Source organism: Tachypleus tridentatus, chromosome 10 (genome assembly GCF_004210375.1).
Source record: "Tachypleus tridentatus isolate NWPU-2018 chromosome 10, ASM421037v1, whole genome shotgun sequence".
In the NCBI taxonomy this organism is placed as follows: Eukaryota; Metazoa; Arthropoda; class Merostomata; order Xiphosura; family Limulidae; genus Tachypleus; species Tachypleus tridentatus.
In genome coordinates this window covers 136,321,826-136,346,923 of record NC_134834.1, presented here as the reverse complement: position 1 = coordinate 136,346,923, position 25,098 = coordinate 136,321,826, and the positions used below count along the sequence as shown (strand labels likewise).

The 25,098-nt window shown below is 35.1% G+C and overlaps 1 protein-coding gene and 1 long non-coding RNA gene across 2 annotated transcripts in view; one reads left to right on the top strand and one right to left on the bottom strand.

Moving 5' to 3' along the window:
* The first annotated feature begins 6,115 nt into the window (after positions 1-6,115).
* On the top strand, positions 6,116-20,706 carry LOC143230410 (uncharacterized). The gene is made up of 4 exons (XR_013016427.1): positions 6,116-6,341; positions 8,110-8,176; positions 8,568-8,651; positions 20,374-20,706. It is a non-coding gene; the product is annotated as an uncharacterized LOC143230410 (long non-coding RNA).
* Positions 19,347-25,098, bottom strand: part of LOC143230409 (uncharacterized) — a 36,890-nt gene continuing 31,138 nt past the window's right edge. The window contains exons 12-13 of the mRNA XM_076463920.1: positions 23,237-23,318; positions 19,347-20,657 (exon numbers count right to left, since the gene is read on the bottom strand). Of these exons, the coding sequence (XP_076320035.1) occupies positions 20,243-20,657; positions 23,237-23,318 (497 nt within the window). The 3' untranslated portion in view covers positions 19,347-20,242. The remainder of the gene's footprint in view (positions 20,658-23,236; positions 23,319-25,098) is intronic.

Here is a 25,098-nt window from a genome sequence, read left to right as displayed (position 1 = left end):
CTAGAGACATCTCTTTTGATTGTTAGCGAATACAAAAAATGCAATGTTACTAAAGCTAATTTCCTGAAGCTCCCTACACATTGTTCTGGCGAAATTGGATATTCAAAGATCGTCATTTAAGTTATCCATTATATTACACGTTGTTAAATACTTGTTAGCAATAATAGTTGTCGATACGTGTCTCTTATTTCTCTTTGGTTGTTCTATCTTTTTGTCCGCATCTTTCCTTATTACACAAAGTTTATTGATCTGCTAACCAAACAGACTAAACAATGTCAATCATTTCGAGCATTATCGCAACTGTAGGACTCATCAGTAAAGCTTCCATAATAACAAGTTATTCAAAGCTTGTTAAATCTTTAGTCTTTTCTTTAGTAGTCAAAACTGATGCGTATACAATTTACCATCTTTATTTATATACTCATGGAGATTTTATATTTCTTACATGATCGTTTTGTATAAGCACAAGCTGGAGATTGATCTCTTATGTTGGTAGGGTGTTAATTTTTTGTTTGGTCCGAAGTTCGCGCCGTTGTATACTTTTATTTACTAAAACCATAGTTATGTTTTCATATCATATCACGAAAGTATTCTCTTAACTTCAATTTCCTAAATAAGTCCTGCAGCTTCCTGTGGATCCCTGGCTTGTTTTTAAACATTATTAGAAATTCCTATGATGTTTGAAATGAAAAAGAGATTCAAGACACATTATTTTTGTGTTTATATGGTTTAATATGAAGATTTCGCGTAGTAAAGCTGTTGCCCTATCATTCACTCAATTTTAAGGTGTTTCGTAGATACGGGAAGACATTTTGTAAGTAAGTAACTTAATTCTCTTTGTAAAAGAGGCACACAAACGAATGTAACGAATGTAAGTTTAAGATATAGATTGCTTCCATTATCATTAAATGTATTACACTTTACCTTACTTTCACCAAATAAATAAGATAAATCCTCCGAACTTATCACAAGACTGGTGTCAGTAAAAGTAAAATAAAAATCAGATTTCAAGATATGACAATACGTACTCAAGACGTATTTAAAAATCTTCTAGAGATGACATAACAGTGAGAAGAAAAAAATGAAAAATAGGAAGAAAGAGCTAAAAAATAACCTACGATAAAAATTACAGAAAAATCAAAGTTCAAGAAGAAAAAGAAATTTACAGATAATTAGAAATGACAGAACATTAAAATAAAACAAAGAATAAATTACATAATTTATTAGAATAGTTAAAAGAAAAATGTAAAATTTAAAGTATTAAAAAATAAATTTTCTTTAAGAACATATCAGAAAGCTTTGGATGTTCTACAGAATGATTAGTGCAACAAAAGTGAAAAAGCATCAAAGGAAATTAATGACGTTCAGAGTTATAAAATTAAATGAAATATAAAAATTTGTCTAAAAACACAGAATGATTATAACAGCAAAATCTATGAGGTTAAAAAAGAAACAAAATTGCAGGTTAAGACAATTAGAAAATGAATTTGTAAATAAAAGTATTAGATCAACCAAACATATTTCTGCACCTATCCGTGTGTTTTTTCTTATAGCAAAGCCACGTTGGGCTATCTGCTGAGCCCACCGAAGGGAATCGAACCGCTGATTTTGCGTTGTAAATCCGAAGACATACCGCTGTACTAGCGGGGGGTTGCACTTATCCAACTATTTCAACTCAAAACATCATTTACTATAAAATATGGACTACGAGAATCAATTTGGTCCACACCTGTTAACATTATTGTCATTCCATTTTTGACTATAAGAACTTTACTCTAGCTATGCCACTGCCAAATGCAATTTAATAATTTAGCCAAGTAAAAAAAAAAAAAAAGGAAAATGCAATGGTATTGTACATATCGGCCTCATTTCGAAATAATTTCTAAAATAACTGGATGGAGTAGTGAACAGAAACTAAGACTACAGTTAGAATTTCCACAATCGATATTCAGAAGTAGTTTGTCTTATTCTAATTGCTGGATACTTAAGTGTTAAGAAGACACTAGAGAGAGCAAGTCAACTCTTCTATTGAGTTGGGTGTCGGAGATCTGCAGCGAATTAGTGTGAATTATGTCAATTCTGCTTTGACAATGAAAATAACAGCATAAACAGTTGAAACAACACTATACCATTTGATAGAGGTTTTACTGATGTGCTTGGTGAAATTTGATCAAAAGGCTTGAAGCACGTGCTGTTCCTGACAAGGAAGCAGGAATTTTATCAAGAAAATCTATCAATGAATTTGTTTCAAGATTTGAAGTGCCTATTAGATCAGGTATAAAACTTTTAATCAGTTTGGTTTCAAGAAATATGGCAAAGTTTTGAAGAAAACAAACAAACCCAGACAATACTGCTTTATCATGCTTATGATTAAATGATGGACAGATACAACCATAGATTATTTTTTAAACCAAATAAAAATAAGAAAGTTGGGATCAAAGTCTTTCACTGCTATTCATGAATTATTTTAACATCGAGATCTGAAGCTACAGGTAGTATATTAGCATTATTAATGTTCGGGAAAGAGCGGAAAGTGCCATTGGATTTGTACTCACATCCTAAGGATAGCCACTCAGTAGAGGTTTACATATTATATATAGAAAAACTAAACAATGCCATCAAATCCATACATAACTTTACCCGAGAGAAACTTAAATCAACCCATGATTAGATGGAAAGTTGTTTTGATTCTGATGAGGCTGAATTTTGTGGAATGTGATAGTTGTACAATCCCTGCCATAATAGAAGATAAACTCCTAAGTAGGTAATGGGAGAGGCCATATATTGTAGTGGAAAGAATCAATGATGCAGTTACGGAATCCAGAAGGCCAGGCAATCAAAGACAAAGGTTATTAAACATGAATATCTTTACAAGTGTATGAACGATAAAACAACAGACTAGTTAACTTCAGAGAAGACTTCGTCAATAAAAAGTCAATCTGCTAAAAAGGCCCCGGGTTGCTGTTGAAACCAGTTCCAAAGTATCACAAAGGATAGAGATATATATTGATTCACTTAGTCGTTTACACAGAGAGTGACCCCAGCCATTGACAAGATATCACATAAGAACAAAAGACCATCCATTTTGCATACCATAAGCCTTATAAAAAAAAAAAGCAACAAAAATTGACGAAAAAGCAGCTTAAACACAATAAATACGATAACTGAGCTTTAGCTAATCAGAGCTTTAAAATACATTAAACTAATAAAATAATGATTGTAATGTGTATTTAATAATTATTATTTTTTGTTAATTCTAAATGGTGCCTTTATTTTTAGTTATGGAATTTTAAGTCTATTATACTCTTTTATTCGTATATTCAAGGAACGTCACAATTCAAGGAGGGGCAGTGCTATGTTCTTTAATATTTTAATTGAAATATTTTCGTTGCTAGAGGGCGATCTTTTGGATGAGGCCTGAGCAGAACAAGTGATAGTGATGTTTCGAGTTTTTGAGGAAGTGAAGTAACGTACATAAAACATGAGTCAGATAATGAGTGGCTTATATTCTAAAGACGGCTGGTATGGGTATTAAATTTTAATCACAATGACGTTTCGACCTTCTCAGGTCATCTTCAGTTTAACAAAATTCTGAAGATGACTGAAGAAAGTCGAAATATTGTTCTGTGTTTTATCTTAATTAAGGTTTTAATACCCATACTAGCCGTCTTGAGAATACATTTTTACTTGAAGTGGGTTTATCATTATCGTGAATGAGTGGATTATTTAGTTAGACAAAGAGTTAGTCACTGGGCGAGTAAAGAGACTTAATACAATCATGCGAATCAATCAACTGAGTAGTTAGTGATCGGTTATTGTTACCGTGCATTCAAATAATTACAGTAAAACCTGTCTAAGCTGGAAAGTGCACAGGGCAGAAACTTGTACAAGCCGGAAATATAAAAATTTTGCAGCATAATCTTACGATTTCGCTTATAAAAGGCTCTCTATATGTCGAAACCTGCGTAATCTTATACTTACCTCATCTATCAATAAGTAGGATTAGAACCTGAGCAAGGCGGAAAAAATGTTTTTGATTAAATATTAATTTCTTATTTAATTAATAATTTATTTACATATTAATAAATTCTCGAACATTTTGTTACAGTAAGTATTGGTTCAATATATTATGTTCTTTTTTCTGCCGTCATTATTTTTGCAGGTAATTAAATAAAAGAATGGAACAAGAAAATAGGAATATTCTACTTTTCCTAAATAATGCAACTTGTCACCCAAAAGTTCAACTTTCAAATATTCGTTTAGTCTCGCTACCCCCATGTACAACATTAGTTCTACAGCCACTAGATAATGGAATTGTACAGTGTATAAAATTGAAATGCAGAAAATTGATGCTTCAGCATATTTTTGAAAATATGGACGACTGTAAGAGAGCATCTAAAATGACCATGAAAATTGACGCGTTAGATGTAATTTCATTTTTAAGTAATTCAATCAAATGCGTAATAAAGTGCTAGCCCTTTCAGCTGTGGGGGCGTTATAACGTGTCGGTCAATCCCACTCTTCGTTGGTAAAAGAGTAGTTCAAGAGTTGGCGGTGGGTGGTGATGACCAGCTGCTTTCCCTCTAGTCTTACACTGTAAAATTAGGGACGGCTAGCGCAGACAGCCCTCGAGTAGCTTTGCGCGAAATTCAAAAACAAACAAACAAACAAAAATAACGTGCTTTCGAAACTGTGGATTTATTCTTGATAATAGCGGAGATTGTGGAGAAGTTGTTTTTTATGACGATTCCAGTGAAATCCAAACGGTGATTGAAAAGGCACCCCGCTAGTACAGCGGTATGTCTCCGGATTTACAATGCTAAAATCAAGGGTTCGATTCCCCTCGGTGGGCTGAGCAGATAGCCCGATGTGGCTTTGCTATAAGAAACACACACACACACACACACACACACACTGATTGAAAAGATTGATGCAGATGATTATGTGAAAGCGGAAAGTTTTGTTGAACGTTAACAAGAATATTTTAACAGAAACTGATGAAATTGATTTAAAATCTATAATAGAATCGCAAGATGGTAACAGTGTGAGAGATTCAGAAGATAAACAAAATGGAAAAGATAGTAAGGAAATAGAAATTCGTACTTCATCGCAAGTGTTAAGTTATATTAACACTGTGAAATTGTATGCAAAAATTAAGGGGGAAATGAACTTCATGAAAAGGCTTTAGAATCGGCGTTCTTTTTTAACCGCATGAGAAAGCCTATTAAAAAAGCTAAAGTTGAAAATGGACACTTTCTTCAAATTAAGTTGATTAAAATCTTGTGTGTGTGTATGTTTTTCGTATAGCAAAGCTACAAAGGGATATCTGCTCAGCCCAACGAGGGGATATCGAACCCCTGATTTTTGCGTTGTAAATCCGGCGACATACCGCTGTACTATCGGGGTGACAAAATTTTGTATACTTATGTATATTTTGAACGTCTATTTTTGTAGAACAGCATATAGCATAAACAATAAACTTTATTCACGTAACGTAACGTAACGTTTGTTTGTTTTTGAAATTCGCACAAAGCTACTCGAGAGCTATCTGTGCCAGCCGTCCCTAATTTAGCAGTGTAAGACTAGAGGGAAGGCAGCTAATCATCACCACCTACCGCCAACTCTTGGGCTACTCTTTTACCAACAAATAGTGGTATTGACCGTCACATTATAACACCCCCACGGCTGAAAGGGCGAGTATGTTTGGCGCGACGGGGATGCGAACCCGCGAAACTTTATTCACAAACGTCTCACTTCCCTTGAATCAAGCAAGTATAACGTTTCGCTCAAAAATTATTTATAATTAAGGAAATGCAAGTTCAATGTCTAAGCCGAAAATTTACATCGTCCTGTGCGATTCTGCCTTAGACAGGTTTTACTGTACTGTGTTACTGTTAGGTGGTAAGTTTAAAAGAATCCCCAATAATAGAACTCGTTGCACCAATATTTATTTAACCTTATTGCAAATGTTCTGTATCCGCTACATCGTAACTTACTTTAATTCAGTGGGAAAATAGCTATTTGGAATGGATGGTTTAAATGTAATTTTAAGTAGGATAGGTTTGGTTAGTTTTTAATTTCGCGCGAAGCTACACAAGAGCCATCTGCACTAGCCATCCCTAATTTAGCAGTGTAAGACTGGAGAGAAGGCAGCTAGTCATCACAATCCACCGTCAACTCTTGGGTTACTCTTTTACCAACGAATAGTTGGATTGACCGTCACATTATAACGGCATCAGGACTGAAAGGGCAAGCATGTTGGTATGACGGAGATTCGAACCCGCGACCCTTAGATTACGAGTCTAGTGCCTTATCCACCTGGCCATGACGGATGAAGTGGGGTAGGATTGATTACTTAAAAGGCCTAATTAATAAATTGTAATTGTAAAATTTAAACTACGATTAGACAGTGGTGAGAGCCAGAATGAATTAACTAAATAAAAATAAAAATGTAAAGATAAGTATTGTGTGGGAACAATTAGAGAAGTAGTTTAAAGGATACTTCACTGTTTTATTGTAATGCTAAAAGTATGAAATAAAAGATCTTATAGCACTAGTGGCAACAGAGAATTTTGATGTGATAAGAATAACTGAAACTTGGTTAAATGTAGACATTCTTAATGACAAACATTTATTTGAAATATTGGATTATAGGTTATTCAATAAGGATAAAGTGTAGCAGAGGGAGAGGAGTGGCTTTTTATCCTAAAGTTAAGGATATCATATTTAATAACAAAGATGTTTAATGTATTTGGTTTTCTGTTAGTAGTTGTAATGATAAAAGGCAATTGGTTGGAATTTGTTATAAGCTACCCAATGAAATTCATAAATTGATGAGAAACTCTGCAGTACCATAAGTATTTTAGCTGTTAATGTGGTCATAATTATGTACTATTATAATTTCAGGCATACAGATTGGGAAATGTTAAGAGTCAAACCATGAGAACAATTGGTTTTTAGAAACAACTTAGGGTAGTTTTTTTCATCAATTGGTCAGGGAACGTAGTAAGAACAATGGTATTTTATTAGATTTATTGTTAAATTCTAATATAGAAATAGTTGATGTGGTAGAAATTGGGGAAGGTTTGAATTAAAGTGTTCATTGATCAGATAGGTTTGATGTTTTGATACATATGAAGATAAGCTGAAATATTTCTTGCAAATATCAAATTATCTGTTATGAATGGAGCAACTAAGTTAACTGTAATACTGATCAAATACATAAATAGTTATAAAGAATGAATTTTTAAATATTAAGGATATGTTCCTTTAAAAAAAAAGGAGGTGGCTACACGTAAAATAAAACAAAACACAAGTTGGCTAATAAAAGTTGTAAAGAATAAAATTAAAGAAAACATTATAAAGTGCATATTTTTGCCCTTCTCATAGATCAGGTTGCATCAAGGATAGGTCATTTACATATGCTACTATTGGTAAGCTGGTCAGAAGTACACTTGGCAAGCTAATTTTGTTTAAATTCTACTAGAATTTTATTGGTAATTACATATAAATGTAGTGTTTCAGAGAGTCATCATCTATACATAAAGTTATTTTTATAGGCTTTATTATAAACTGTTATGTACATGCAGCATTATTGTAAACTAAAGTTTTTCTGTGATTATTTCAGAAAGCTTATTCACAATTTATGTAGAGGACTTCAGTCATCACTACATTGTTTCTCCAACTGCAGAAAGATTTCATTTGTCAGCAGATTTTTTGTTGGAATAGTTAATAGTGGACTTTCGTTTTGTAATGCCAAATCTTAACCACAATAGATGATACATAAGGCTATAAAAGTGTTAGAATTGGTGTGATTGACAAATTCTGTAACAACTATGTTGTTTAATGATCAGTCTGTGGGGATGGGTGTAGTAAGATGGTACACTGTTGATTCATTATAGCAACATTGTAGTGCTATCCATATTATACAGACCAACACACGGATTAAGTCTATTTATGTATATGATTATGAGAGTAAAATCTACATTGATGAATGTTTACACTTGAACATTTTAAATTAATCTTTATAAATCTGGCTCTGAAATAAGGAAATAGTAGACTGCAGCAATTGAAAACTAACAGTTCTCACAATTTTGCAATTTTCTGCAGGCATTCTGCACTTATCACCTCCTAGTGGCTGAGCTGCAAGTTTGATGGCTTTGGATCCTAAAAATAGGTTTGTCATTGTTCTCGGTGGGCACAAAGTCTTGTGTAGTTTTATGTTTATCAACATGCAATAACTTAACATCTTTGTAAACAGCATATAAATACTCATGAACTTGGTTTGATTATCACTTAAGACCAATGTAACATATTAAACATGTAATTTAAGAACTTATACTTTATAGTCAAGCTACTTTATCACTTCTCCACTGGTATGTAGATAATACCCATTTAGAGGGTGGTACAGATCTTTAAGCAGATTGAAACAACATGGGAGTTAATTTCACCTGTATTGAGTAATGAGTATGATCAGTGGCATAATTGATTTATGATTGCTTAATAGCACACTAGGATTAAGGTCTGACTTGAAACTATGGTAAGAGATCCTTGTTATCTCTCTCTAGCAACCTGTTTAAACCAGAACTACAAAAGCTGACCAGCATGACTGTGATATTAAGTAAGGAGAAATTCCACCACTGGCAACATGTGTAAGAGTTCAATATTTTATATTCTTGGATTCTTCTGCACCCAATTATTTTTGAACTTATCATACTACGATAAGTAATGGTTTTCCCAGTGATTACATTAAAAGTGTGCATTTCTTTGAAATTAAACTCTCGTTTGTTGTAGCTGCTATATACTCATTAGAAAATAATGCAACTTCACAAGGAATGTCCAGCTGTATATTTGTTCTTCAGTTCTTGATTTCGTTATTTTACCTTCTTTTTATTGCATATTGCTTCGAATATTTGTTGTCAAACGTCACTGCTCATATTCTACACGTGTATTGTTCTGTAGATGTTTAGTTCACCACTACTGTTTATCTTTCTGTATTGTTTGGAATTATTTTCATTGCTAACACTATTTTCCTCTATTGTTCTGGAAGGTGTTTGTTTGCTTTTTTCACTAATATATTTTCAATTTTCTGTACTTTCATGAAATTTTAACATTTTCCTTACCTGAAAACTGATTTCCATAAATAATCACCTCTCACAAACATTACTACCCATCGTCCCCAGTTATAGTGCACATTTTTACTTGCCTCAGCAAAGAGTGTAAATTCATATAGGGTGTTAATGTGCAAGGAAGTTCATCACCCTCCTATTGGTGGAGAACTTCTGTTGCACAATGATGTAATAATGCAGTAACATGGTTTATAAAAAAAAAACTTCCAAGATTAATTAGAAGTTCACTAAAGGCTAGTGGCGTTCAAATTTCCAAGACAGAAGTACAGGGATGGGTGGAATAAGAGCATGACTGTCCTAGTACTTGCACACAAAAAGCTGAAGAGCCAATATGAGTAGTGTGGTTGGAGTACACTCAAACTGTACCTTATGCTACCTTCAACTCTGATGTATTGAACCAACACCAACCACTGGAAGAGGCATATTTATCATACCATAAAGAGTAATGTGATATGTGCACGACTCGACTAAATAGATATCAGCTATAGGAAGAGTGCAAGGTTTGGTAGTACGTGCTTACTTTAAGTGAACAGATAATCTCCACAGAAGGAGGGCAAACACCATGTAATGTGCTAATCTCAACTAATTTAACACACTTAGACCACGGAGAGGTTAGTTGGTTAGGTGTTTTATGGTGCAAAACAACTAGACTATCTGCATCAAACACATGGTAAAAAGTTAAAATTAAAGCAAATATATTAAAATTCATAAAAGGTAATTAAGGTGAAACAAGTTAAAGTACAATTTTTGAATTAAAACATAAATAGCATTAAATCCAATTTTTACATCTAGTCTACAGTGACACAAGTTGTAAAGAACTTTCTGTAGCATAATTCTAATTATCACAACTCACCAGGATGACTAACGAGTAAGTTCAAAAACCAGCGTCAGTCACCTAAAGTTTGCCTTTCCAGTCTTGGTTTCAAGTTATTTCACGTTATGGCCATTTTATAATTTCAAATAGAACAAGATATACTTTGATTCTTAGAAGGGAATCACATTAAAAAAGGTTTAATGTATCAATTAAAAATCTTAAATAACATTAAAAAGATTAATGGCCTTTAAAAAACTAAAAATATTTCCAAGGTGGACAGTGTCACCATCACCAATAACACTGTCTAACGTTATGGACAAATCTTGGGACAGAATATATTTAAAATGGTGCCGTCATTGAGAGTCATAAGGATGGCAAGACAGTAAACTGTGGCTTATTGTGACCTGAGTGTTACACAGACAACGCATTGGTGCATTAGTCGCAGATAAGAGAAAACGATGGGTTAAAAAACTGTGACCAATGAGTAGTCTAGTTAGAACAACTTCCTCTTTCCGAATCTTATGAAAGAGAGATGGCCAAAGTCCAATAGAGGGTTTTATTTGGAAAAGCTTGTTTTCACATTGCTCACTCCAAGTCAACTGCCAACTGGCATGAAGCCAAGCCTTGAATACAGGACCATAGTCTGTGTATGAAACAGGCACAGCAGTGATAGTGCCAGATTTAGCTGCTGTGTCGGTGAGCTCTTCCCCGCAAATACCAACATGGCCTGGTATCCAGAAAAACTGGAAAGAAGTAGGTGTTAAAGAGAAATGGGCCAGTCAGTTTTGATTATCGGGGAGAACAGGGTATGAACAAACATGATGAGACTACAGGGCCAGTGGAGAACAAAGCAAGTCATTATAAATAGTACAATTTGAGTACTATTTAGCTTCAATATGATCCAGGGCAAGAGAAATGGCATACAGTTTAGCAGTGAACACAGAAGCTGTGGAGGAGATTCTGCGTGCAACCATCAAACCACAACAAACCAAGGTAGAGCCCACACAGTCACCTGATTTCGAACCATCTGTATAAATAGGAATGGAAGGATGGTTCAAAAGATGTTTAGCAAACAGCAGACAGTATTTCCAATCAGGAGTGTCTGCTTTTCTCAGATGACTTAAAGATAGGTCACATTTGGGGACTGTAAGAAGCCATGGTGGGATGGGCTGACCAGTGGATATAGCAATGTTATCCAAGGACAGACCCAATTATTCCAACTGCAGCTGGATATGAAGGCCAAAAGGAGCAATAGCAGATCGTCTATTCTGAAAAAGTATGGCCCACTGAGGAAGGAAAAAACAACTCCAGGTGGAATGCTTTGGTGAGGAATGAAGTTTTGAAACATACAATAAAGACAGTTGAAAACAGTGGAGGTGCAAAGAAGGTTCATGAGACTCTATGTATAAGCTCTGAACTGGAAAGGGCTGAAAACCCCAGTTCAGAGCCAAAGTCCTTGATGATTAATGGGTTCCATAATCGTTAAGGCCGAGGCTCTGGTAGAGCCATAGACCAGTGAACAATAGTCGAGTTCCAATCGAATAAGAGCACAATATATCTTTAGCATAGAACATTGATCTGCTCCTGTGGTGGAAGAGAGAACATGGAGGATGTTCAGTTTGACCCTTAGCTGCTTGATGTGTGGTATAAAGGTCAGCTTAGGTCAAAGATAAGCCCCAAGAATTTTGTCTCAGGGACCACAGGCAACTTCACCATAAAGGAGTTCAGGATGACAGTGAATACCCTATTTGTGGCAAAAGTGCATGCAAACAGTTTTAGAGAGAGAGAGAAGTTAAAGCTGTTTGCTGTGGTCCACTTCAGTAAACGATTGAGGGCAGTCTGTAGCTGCCATTTAATATACCTCATGTTCAACAACTGACATGAGATGTGAAAGTTGTTGACATAAAGCCCATTTGCAACAGTAAGAGGGAGTTGTTCAGTGATGGCATTACTCTTTATACTCAAAAGTGTGACACTCAATACACAGCCCTGAGGGACTCCAAGTTCCTATAGAAAAAAACGGGAAAGTGTTGAATCCACATGAACTTTAAATCACCTGTCCATTTTTTGATAACAATTAGCAATGGCCACGTAACCCATATAAATGGAGGTCTCGCAAAATGCCATACCTCCATGTTGTATAACAAGCCTTTTTCAATGTCAAAGAATATTAATACAATATGTTATCGTTTGAGAAAGGCTTCTCTGATTTACGTTTCAAGTCGAATCAAGTAGTCCATGGTGGAGTACTATTGTCAGAACACACATTGGGTGGGCAAGAGGAGGTTGTTTGATTTAAGGAACCAAGGAGGTCTTACAGAGACAGCTCTTTAAAGTAATTGGATGGTAGATTGAAGGAATCTTGGGATCCTTCCCAGGCCTAGAGAATGGTAGGAAAATAGCCTGGCTACAGGCATCAGGAGAAACATTCTTTTGCCAAATCCAGTTAAAAACAATCAGAAGAATAGCAAGAGAAGCAGGAGATAGTTGGCACAGCATTTCTTTGTGTATATCATCAGGTCCAACTGATGTACTGCCAAACCGATGAAGGGCCAGTTTGAGTTCCACCAGTGTATAGGGATGATTATAGTGATAGAGTCAATCAGCTCGAATGGAAAGAGGTGATGGCTCTGCCCATGTCTTGATAGCTAAGAAGGTGGAGGAAGAAGCAGAAGTGCTAGATACCTGGCAAAAGTTTTCACCTAGAATATCGGCAATGCTATGGGTTTCAGCTAGTTCCTGGCCATCAGAGAGCAAGATTGAGAGGGGAACAAAATTATATTGCCCACTGACCTTTCAAATCTTGTCCTGTATGACTTTGGAATTAATGGTAGAAGATATGCTGGTTGTGAACTTAATCCAAGAGTCCTTCTGGCTTTGACATATTACCCACCAAGCATGTGCACAGGCCTGGTGGAAAGTGATGCAGTGTGAGAGTGGGGGATATCTATGAAAATTATCCCAGGCCTGTTTTTGAGCCTTCCGTGCCACGTGGCAGGCAGGATTCCATCATGGACAAGGATATCATGGAAAATGTGTCGAGTTTTTAGAAATACATAGAGTAGCTGCCTGTATAATACAGTCCGTTACTGCTGCCACACAGTCGTCTATTGATGGTTTACAGATGATGCAGGATCAAGTTCTGCAAGAGCAGTGGAAAAGGGCCAGTTTGCTTGATCCAGTTTCCACCAGGGTATGCAGGTCAAGTGGCATCAACCATGGGCAGTCTCCCTCAAAATTATAGGAAAATGATCACTGCTTCGTGGGTTATTGTCAACTCTCCATGAAAATTGGGAGAATAGAAAAGGGGAGCAACAGGTAGAGAGAACAAATAGTGATGGTACGATCCAAGGAAACATGGATGACTACGACCTCCAAGGGTGTGTTGAATGGCAAAGATAGGATGGGCACTTGCCAATCAACCAACAGTGCCACCTGTCCATGCATTCATCCATCACATAGCCTGTCATTTCTGTACAAAGAAAATTACCAAAAGGTGACTGTATCAGCAGGTTTCAGAAACAGTTCCTTTAAGGAAAGAATACAGGATGGTAGAAAGCAATCAGTGCTTTAATGTCATCCAGATTAGAATGTAAACCTCGACAGTTCCATTGTATCAGTGTGGCCATTTTTATTTATGTGTAGGTGAAATGGGTGGAGAGCCCTTCTGTTTACGATGTCTTTTTTTCTTTTTTCTTTTTATTAGAGGGAGGTTTGTCGACCTCCATGGATCCTGCCCTGGGTTGATTGGGCAGGTCTTCATTGTTGGAAGAGGAGTCCAGCAACTGAGGATGTGAACAAATGATTGTTTAGCAACTTAGGGTGGGAGAGGAAGATGTACCCAAGGAAATGCCCATAACCAGAATCAAAGGAAGTGGATCTTGGGGTTTGGTGGAATGTATGTTAGGGACATAGATGGCTGTTGAAGTTGATTCACCAACCTTTTTAACCATGGAGGTCAAAAGACTTTTCATTTGATTTGAGAACGATTCTTTTGGAGGCACAGAGAGATGCATCTGCTCTCCCACTGTAGTAGTGGAAGAAAGTGCAGCAGCATACATCGAGCCTCAGGGTAACTAATGTTTTAAATTTTTTTTTAAATGCTGCACCTATTTTTCTTCAACTATTTAGGACAAGAACAAAAGTAGTACAGGTGAGAGCCATTGTAATTGATGCATAGGCATCATGGTCCTTTCCACCTCAACAAGCACATGTCAAGGAACCATGACATGATGTCTTAGAGTAGCCAAACCACTGACACTGGAAACATCTGAGAGGTTTGGAATGTATAGCCATACCTTGCAATTAAAATAACCTGCCTTTACGGTAGCAGGTGAATGTGGTGATGTAAATGTCAGAATGAGGATATTGGTCTGCATCATAATTCCGTCATTGCGGAGTGGAGATATGCCTCACTGCAGAAACTTCATGGGTGTAGAAACCAGCGAGAATCTCTGACTCAGGAATCTTCTTCAAATCCCTCTCAACAATAACTCCTCATGTCAAATTCAAAGTAGCATGAGGCATAACCTCAACAGGTATATCCCCAAGCACCTTTGCATGCAAGAGGACTTCACTGTGTTGAGATGTGGATGTTCCCACCAGTATGCCACCAAAGCAAAGCTTCTTTAGTGACTTTGGATAGTCAGCAAGTCCCCTTAGTACCTTCTCAATGAAAATGGGAGACATATGTCCAAAAGTTTGTCTGAATGAGAATGTAGTATAAGAAAATGAAGTGCAACAGGTGTTACAGATGTTGAAGATTGCTGCTCAGAATCTTCAAAACATGGTCATTTACCTATGAATTGTTTTGTCACTATTTTATTTAAGTTTTGATTTGGAGGATGCATAATTAAAAAACATCTTGGTGCCCACTGATCGTGGAGCCCTATGTGGGGATGCACTACAATGCCAAACAAGGATACTGCAGCAATGCTAGGGTTTTGTGAGTACTATACCCAAACACCAACATCAGATACAATGTCCACAACATCTAACATTGGTACTTGGTTGATCCTAGCCCAAGTGAACCAGCCAACTGACCCAAGGGGGCTATCCCAAGGCTGCCCATCCACAGGAAGTCAAGGCCAAAGGGGTGTGTTGGACCTCTCAACCGACAGGATCTTCTCTTCCCCTTCATGGGCCACGATGCATGGCAAACAAGTGGGTGGATGTTTAGATCCCAGAAAAGGTAAACTGAAAGAACAGAACCTTTCATGGGAGACACCTTCACCAAGTACAGGAATCCACACTGAGGGGGGGACCACAGAGAGAGCACAAGTAAAATAAATATAGCTATATGAGGGTTGGCCTGTGCTACACTGATATATTACCACCATCTGGCTTCCTACTGATTGGCACCCCAGTATTTAGGTAAGTTAAATTGTTTCTTGTGCTCCATGTAAAGAGGAAAAGGCAAAGGAATTGATGGTGGGGAGACCTGGAGAAAATGCCCAGAACCCCATCATTTCTTCAGCTGGAAAGGTATTTTACTGGATATAATGCAATATATGACCTCATATCCCTATTTTGAAAAGCCAAAAAGTGTGAGCCAGGGAATTGGGCAGAACACCCATGGTGCTGGCGTTTGTTATGATATTTCCTGGAATAGTAAGGTATGGATCAAAATGAGAGGTGACGAATATGTTGGGAACATAAACATCAATACCAGTGAGGAGTAGACTCAATGTAGATTTAGTCAAGCCTGGAGGAAGAAGAATTCCAAGGGATGAAAAGTTGATGATGGGAGCTTCAAAAACGTGAGGTATGAGATAAGTTGAAATGAATGTCACTGATAGAGCTCAATTAATTGTAGAGGTGAAAGACAGAAATAGGAAAGAGTGGGCACTTACCTGAGTGGCCAAAGTCTTAAGTAGGAAGGACTGGTCAGAATAAAGAAGAATATATGAGCAGTATAAAAGACCAGTAGCATAAATATCTGAAAATGGTGACTACAGATGATAAGTAAGAGTTGTTGGGAAAAGTTGAAATAAGGTACAAGTTGTCAATGGGTTTGGGGTAAGAGTAAACAGAATGACATTCAGATCCCAATGAGGCATGAGCAGAACAAGAGGGTCTATGGAGAAGGAAGAAACAAAACAAGGTGGAAAGAACTGGAGAGGGAAACTCAATTGGCAGTAGTGGAGAGAGCTAATCCTCAGTTGAACAGCTAGGCAAAGGAAGAGGAGAGATGACTAACAGTAGATTAGTCAGAAGGTGATGAAAGATAGACCACTGGAGAAAGTCATAGCAATTACACTGATAAGTTGACAAAGTTAAGAGGTGACAGAAATGAGAAAAGAAAAATTACACAATTGGAGAATGGCTCTACAAGCAAGGAACCAAATGTGAAGGTAGAGGGATAAAGATCCCTTCATGAAATGATGTTTCAGGTTTAATAAAGATTACAGTTGTCAAGTGAAGAGGGAATTGGTTTGTCAGGCAGCATAGGAAAGAAAATCAAGGTTGAGCCAGCCATATGAGTGCCATCAACAGGACATGACAAGGAGCATATGATCTTGATTTAGGGCTAGAGCCAGAGGAAAAGGTGAAAAGGTGGGTATGCAAAAACAAAAGATGAGACCATTCCTGGCTAAAAGTATCAACAGCCATGGCCAAGGGAACAAGAAACCAGAAAAGGAAGCTTGGATCTTTGAAGAGTTCAAATGTGTTAGTGAATGGAGTACATAATAGAAAGCATATCCAGTTGAAACCTGGGGTTGAAGAAACATGTCTAGCTGAGTGAGGTAATCTGAAGCCTGTTACATGGCATTTGATGAGAATTGGCCCAATAAAGAAGGTTTGGGAATTGAGGCAAAGGATCCTGGATTAAGTTCCCCCATGGTAGTTGATTTAAAAAAACCTTGGAGTTGTTGGAATGTATCATAATGAAATGTTTTATTTGAATGGATAAGAATTGAAAGCCTAAATGGTGGACTATCAAGAGTTTGAATGCATTGATATGGAAAGAAGACTCATCCTACAACCCTGAGCCTGACACAAAATTGCTATTCAGAGATGATCTCCAGCCTGAGAGGAAAGCATTAATGAAGAGGAGCAGGTCTACTTTGAGTGGAGGTAATGGAACACCAATAGTGATATTGTATCTGTTGAGCCAAACAATACAAATCCTCGAGTAGAGGAGGGGACAGTTAAAGCATTGAGGTCAAAGATTTTGACGAGTAGTTCCAGAAGTTGCAGACAGTCCAATAGAGAAGATGCATATGTGTTCAACCAAAGGAAAAAAAGCAATTCCAGTGAAGTCATGGTTTTCAAAAGCAAAATAATCTTTTGTATAATATCAGTAGAATAAGCGTGAATACTGGTGACTAGTACTTCCATAGCTTATAGGCAGATAGAAGAAGATTGAAAAAAGCTTAAAAAGTTTAAAAAATTCCCAAATGAGTAAGATATTGAGTGAGACCGAGTAAAATTTTGGGAGTGTTGATGAACAGGGTCTCCTTGAGGACCTTGTCAGTAGATGAGATGGAAGAGGAAAGGAAATGGGATGTGAAGGGAAGAGAATTGCAAAGTAAATCTGTAGTTAGAGAGGAGAAAAAGTGTGACCACAGATGCTTAAAACCATGACAGATGGGCACTCTCAAGACCCAAGTCAAGGAGAGTTGGGAAGTGGAAGCTGAAAGGTAGGAAACTGAGGACTATGTTACAGGACTGTGGTAGATAAGTGGATTTTTGGTAGTGTGGAAACTAACGACAAAAGCAAGAATTTATCATGGCAGTCCCAGGTTGTGATTCAAATCAGAAATACCCAATAAAATTAGAGCAAGGAAGGAGAGCTAGGTAAAGATCTCGACCAAGAGAAGAAAAGTTAAACCTGGGAAAGGAAAATATCCCTTCCCAACAATTCACAGCAACAAAGAGCCTAGTGGGTATAGACAAGGTAGACGTGGAATGGGCCATAGAGGAGACGTGAAGGAAATTAGAACTGCAGAGAAAAATTCTCTGAAGCATAATGGTATGACTCAGTCTTGAAGTGTAGAAAGGAGAGGCAATTAAGTGTGGTAAGAAGGATCAAGTGAAGACAGAAGTAGTTGGAGGACAAAACCACCAGAACCTGATAGTTCTCATCTCTTATAAAATAAACTGACAAGAGAAATTCTGAATTTGGGAATTGAGAAAGGTAGTTCAAAATGACTAAAACTGAGGATGTAAAAATGAAATAAAGAGAAATGGGTGAGGAGTGAGATTTCAGTAACATATTTAGTCAAGAAAAGACAAAAATTAGTTATGATTAGGATTAAAAAGTAAGAAACAAGAAGATTCATGTCACAGAGGGAAAAGGAGAAAGAATGGACATACCAGTAAAATTAAGTCCTGATAATGTAAGAAAGAGGATTTTTTTCAACAAGGAGAAGTTTCCAAAAGATAGCCAGGATGAAAAAATGATCAAATTAATGCTCCTCAAAATGAGGGGAAGGAACACCTGTAGAAGGGATTGGAGTAAAAAAATTTGCTTTGTAATGGAATTCACTACCCTTTGCAAAATGTATCACATCATTTTCAGTCAACATGCTCCCATAAACAATAGTTGATACTTAACCTGTAAGAGGAAACTAATTACTCATACAAGTAGTAGAAGATGTTACTTGGACTAGTGCATTTATAAGTTGTACAAAAAGGAAGAAAATAAAATTTGTTAAACATCAAATTGAAAAAGAAATGTTTGACTTCAGTGTTAAGGAAGAGAAATGAAGATCCATGAGTGCAAATGCAAAGAGAGTTAGTGAGGTATGTTGTCCTGCTATTGATGTAGGGCTTTTGATACATAATGATGTCATTATGCAGTAATGTTATTCATGGGAAAATCTTGTGAGATTAGTTTAGAATTCACTAAAGGCTAAAATGGTTTGCAAATCTTTAAGGCAGAAACATAGTAATATAGATTAACTGAGTGAGAGGTGTGGTATCATTTTGGAACATTTTATCTCATTACAACTACTATTTTGCATTATTTTTAATGCAATTCTGTAGTCATCTTTCTTTCTTGTAAATTTCTTCATTTAGTCAAACAATAATTGTATGTTTACTGCTAGTTTGGTACCAGACACTTTTGACATTAGTATGTATTTTAGAAATTTACTTTAGTTTTAACTACAGGGTGTTAGGAAAGTCACTGTGCAGTTTTGTAATCATATTTTATTCAGTCTATTTCAAGCCAGCAACTGATAGCTGTGTTTAGAAACAAAATAAGAAGGATCCAGGCCTGTAATGATGCCAATGGGGGACACTTTCAACATTGTTTATAATTGTCATTCATATTTACCCCCTGCATTCTATATTGAAACATGTCTGTTAATAAATACACAAGTGCACAGGGACTTTCCGAACACCCTGTAGTAACAGTAGCTGGAGACAACTCCTGGTTTTTCAAAATTTGTTTATTCAATTTATCACATATTTACAGTGTAAGATTGTTGATTATTATTTACTGATCATGTAAGTGACTGTTAAATGCTTTAAAAAACGTGTTATGTACGAGATATTGCTGTATTTGAGGGTAGCATTTCAAATTTTGTTCTTGATTTTATACAATTTCCATTATATGTTTTACATTTTGAGTTGTTCAAATATATTTTGACAAAATAAAAAGAATTAACATTAAGGCATTCAGCTTGTGAATTTTTATCTCAACAATCATGTATAAAGAGCTTATATTTAAGAATAGTAATAAATATACTAAAAAAGAAAATAAAAAAATCTAAATTCACAATATTTAACTCAACAAACATATAAAAAGAATACCACATTTCTTATTATTCTTCCTTCTCCCATCCAACCCAACCCTCAACATACAAACCTTTCTTAAAGAATCAAATCAATATAATAAGCTTGAGGTACTGGTATATAACCTATTTGTTATATATAAGTAGTATTACAAATATTATTACACAGATACAGCATTAACAGATGAACTTCAAGTTACATTTAATTTTTGTGACTATTGCTTGTGAATCTTGATCTCAGCTGAAAAAAAAATCCCTCATCAGACTATCTCTGCTAGTTATTAAAATATCACATATTGATTCACCTCAAAACCTGATTTCAAATGTATAACTAAAGCAAATCTGTTTTTTTTTAAATATAACATTAATTTCATTGGTGATTTAACTTGCACAAAGCTCAGTGTAAGGCAGAGGCGTAGGGATATACTATATCTACATTAACTCAGTTGACCATTTATAATACATACTCTAACTTTAAACATTTCATAAGTAGATGTAGTAAACTCTGAATATTTTTGTTAGTGCTAAAATAAAAACTGATAGATAAAATCCTTAATTTAATACTTGCTTCTTTTTGAGCAAGTCTCATGAGAATACCAGGCACCAACATCATGAGGTTCATGAGTAGAAAATGTTTTAGATTGATGAGATCTGGGTTTATGTTTATTATATATTTTTTTCTTATCAGGTTGAGAATATAGTGCTGCAACATCACTAACCAAAATTTCATTGGCTTCCCGGAATCCTTCAACAGTTCCTTTTCCATTGCTATGAATATTGGAGTTTTCAAGAGCCTCTTGTCTAATTACTGGATGCTGAACGGCTTGAAGATGTGGATGATATTGGAAGGAGTACTGTAGATTGTCCCAAGCACGTTGGTAATGCCTGTGAAGTCCATGATCTCCATTACAATCAAAAGTTGAAACTGTTGTTTCATCTTGTGATTGCTTAGAATTCTGTTTACTTCTGGTCCTGTTTTTATATGAACAAAATCACAATGAATAAATCTTTTCTGCTATAATTTATGTTCTTTAAGACCTCTGTCAGTTCTCAAATTTACTATAACTAAAAACAAAATAATTTAGTTAAGTTTCACTGTAGTTATTAACCTTGCATTAGAAATTAAATATAAAAGTTGAATTTTAACAGTTGAAAAATGTTTTATTTTACTACAAATAACGGGTCTCAATAAAACAAGTCTCTGAAGGAAAATAAACAGACACACAGTAAAATTTAATTTGGAGATATATCCAAAGATTCATAGCATGCAGTAGTTAGAAACTGTAAAAAGATAAAAATATTAAATTAAAAACCAATCTGGTATATACATTTACTTTAACATAAGTTTAATGATGATAATGAAAACAAATAACTGCTGGAAAATTATTCATGTTCTCTCAACTTATATAGTTATTTATATAACTAAGCTTTGAATTCAATACAATCATATCTATGTGAGCAAAGTTTTTAAAATAAGGAAAACAAAATATCGGAAGCAAGACGGCCTGGCATGGCAAGGTGGTTAAGGCACTTGACTCATAATCCAAGAGTCATGGGTTTGAATCTCTGCCACACCAAACATGCTTGCCCTTTCAGCTGTGGGGGATTATAATGTGATGGTCAATCCCACTATTCGTTGGTATCCCAAGAGTTGGCAGTGATGACTAGCTGTCTTCCCTCTAGTCTTACACTGCTAAATTAGGAAAGGCTAGTACAGATAGCCCTTGAGTAGCTTTATGCAAAATTCAAAACAAATCAAACCAAACCAGAAGCAAGACTAGAATAATCTCTAGTTTAAAAAATTATTTAAAATAATCTAAACATTGAGTTCCAGGTTTTTAAGGTGCAATAAGAAAAATGATGCTAAAAATGTAAAAAGAAAACTTCAAGATATTCTTTTGATAATTAGATTGTGTATGGTGTAATATTCCTGACAAATTAGCATACCTTTATTATGTGCTGATAATGACAAAAAGATTATATCTTTCATGTGATACCTATGAAAAATTAGGTGACTTCTGTAAAGTGGTATTTATTTCAAATTAGTTGATCTCTATAATATAATGAGATTGACATGGCCTGGTGAATAGGGTGTTTTACTCACAATCATGCTTGCCCTTTAAGCCATGTAGAGCCATTATAATGTAATATTTGATCCCGTTATCTGTTTAGAATTTCCAAAAAATTGGAAGTCAGTTGTGTTGACTACCTTCTCTCTGATTTTTCACTTTTAAGTTAGAGTTGGACATAAAAAGAAATGTATAGTGTGGTGGTAGTTGTGGGAAATTAAGTGACTTCTATAATACAGTATTTAGAAAAAAAAAAAGGTGACCCTTTCTATTTAATACACACAAATCCAGTCATTTCTATAATGTCATAGCCAAGGAAAAATTAGGTGACCTTAGTGACTACCACTAAGGTAGTTATGAAAAATTAGATGATCTTTATAATGCTGTAACTGTAGTAAGTTAAGTCCTATAAAATGTTGTGGTATATTAGGAGACCTCATTTATACAGTAGTTATTAAAAAAAATGTGTGATCTCTATAATATAACAGTTGTGAAAAATTAGGTAACCAATATAAAGGGTTGAGTACATTTCTTGCCAATGAGCATATTACAATGATTTTGATTATGCACATTGGCAAGAAATATTACAATAAGTATAAAATTGTGGTTATAAGAACTCCATTTTGATATTGTTTGGCATTTCACAGACAGTGTGATGCCACTAAAGATTTATTGCTTTTAGGTAAGCTATGTAACAGCTTATTGGAAAACAAAGGATCATAGATGAACTTGGAGAAAAATGACCATCCAAAGATAATTCTGTAACATGTTTTATCCCATCTGTGGTAAGTGCTGCATTTTGTAAAAAGTGAGAATCCAAAGAACACAAAGGTCAGTAACAAAAGTTATCCACGTGCCCCAGGCAGCAGTACCAAACCACTGAAGAGGGAAACAAGTCACATACACAGATTGATTCCACAAACAATCAATTCAGTCATTCCATACCTCAAGCACTTAGCAAATAAAATGGTATTCATACCTATCAATTCATTAGACACACTACCTGTGCACTTCTGGGTGATCATTGTTTTAACTGGACACAGGGAAACAATCATTCTCATAACTATATGTATTATAAACAAGAGGAGTGGTGGGCTTTTGACATGTCAGCTTTACAATCAAGCCAGTAGAAATTATGCTGTAGGGCTAATGTCAGACTGCATGGCTGTCAGTTAAAGCATAACCGGAGAAAGTGATATAAACTGTAACAGTGTAGTAAGGCTTCAAGATTGTTAAAAGATACTCATCTTCTTTATAATAAGGTGGTTACGAGAAACAAATGACTTTATGCTTTAATATATACTATAAGTTTTACTTAACTACTCTGAATTGTAGAAGGATATCCAAGCTTTACAAAATTTATGATACATATATCATCAACAAAAATGTTTGTGTTATTGAACTAAATAGATCAGATATTTTAAGATTTGACCAAAAATTTATAGGTCACTTATAGCAAATGTTCTGTAAAGAACAACTCACCTTCGTACAAGAATGACTATAATAGTGATGACTACTGTTAGAAAGATAACACCCCCAAAAACTCCGAGAGCTATGATACCACCTTAAAAGATATTTCAAAAAAATATATTTAAAAATTTGACTTCTTGGATTACCTTGTTTAAATTAAGATTTACTAAGTATACAGAGTAGAGCTGGGCAATTAATGGAATGTGCAAATGTGTTAAGTCAAGGTAACTGATCAATAATTACATTTGACTAATTGATTATCCTCACATAAGACTCTGGTAGTTGGGATAATCAAAAACACTAATAATTAGAAACACCAATTTCAATTGGTTGATTATTTTCATGAGTTTTTACATAATTAAGCTGAAAATACTGAATTAGTAAAAAATAGTAATAAAATATTTCAGTCACATGGATAGTTGGAAGAATCAGAAACATTAATTTTTCTTTCTTAGTTGATATTTTCCTGACATTAACCTATTTAACTGCAACTTGGATTAATGGGTTATCTTACATGACATTACTGATGTAATAGGTATTCAACTGATTGATTTAATTGCCTAGCTCTAAGGCACAATAAAATTCAAATACATTTTGGTAAATCTAATATATCTTAAGCCAAGAATTGTCTTGCACTGTTGGTGTTAAGCAATACCAAAATAAAACTTACACAGCAAATCAAGAATTGATATATGGTGACTGTTAAGGTAGAAGTACATAGAACTATATGAGGGAGTGCACAAGCATGGTTGCCTTATCAAAGAAATACAAAAGATATCTAGATTTTCCTTACTACAGGTTTTCAGAAGCTAGATATGAAGAACTGCCTGGCATAATTACTCAATCACTTTTCAGCTATCCATAGCATTACAAAGTCAAAGCTGGCAAATGACCAAAACTGATTTTTTTTATTTTCGTTTATATTTATTTTTCAACAAGCCTAGCATCTAACTGGCTCTGCCAGTAACTTCAATTTTATTATCATTTGAGAGAGTAAAACACTTTTCATGGTCTTTGAATACCTATTTTATTATTATATACAAAATTAAATGTGTGTGTGTGTATATATATAAATAATTGTAATGTAAATGATGTTATTACTTCTTAAAGTTAGCTTTCTTCCAATAAGTATGGTGTTCCTTTAAAGGAACTTACAGGTTAAAACAAGAATTACGAGACAATAATAAATAAACATTAGATTATTGTAACACGTATAATATTCAATGCTTTGTATACTATACAGTTGGTGTCTTTAGAGAGACCATTTTTACATTATGTATAAAGTGAAGAAGTTAAAGAAAAAAATATACATACAGGTTATCAGAAGCTAGATATAAAGAGCTACCTAGCATAGTCGCTCTGTCTTTAGTGAATATGCTGCTTTTCAGCTATCTAAAGCATCCCAAAGTACAAAACAAACACAAAAAAACCAAGACTTCTTATTCTTTCATAATCATCTTGCTCGAATAGGCCTAGTGCCTATTTAGTCCTATCAGTAACTATAATTTTATCATTTTAGTAAACATCTTAATGATCTGTGACTACCTATTTTATTATTATTATATTCAAAATTTACAAGGCTTTAGAATACACTCCATAACCTAGTAACCCCTATATATGCCCTCTTATGAGAAATGTAAGCAAACAAGTATTAGGAAAAAAAAAATAATGCTAAATAAAAAAGCTACACAGGGCTGGATACTAAACTTGAAAAAAGGAGTCAAACAAAACATTGATGTAAAATGGACATACAATTTGATGCAGCTAATGATCACATAGCAGACTAAGCTGTCTCGACTTTATATGGAGAATAAAATCAATACATTACTGGCTTCCCCACTGCCTAAACATATAGAACCAGAATTTCCAATTGT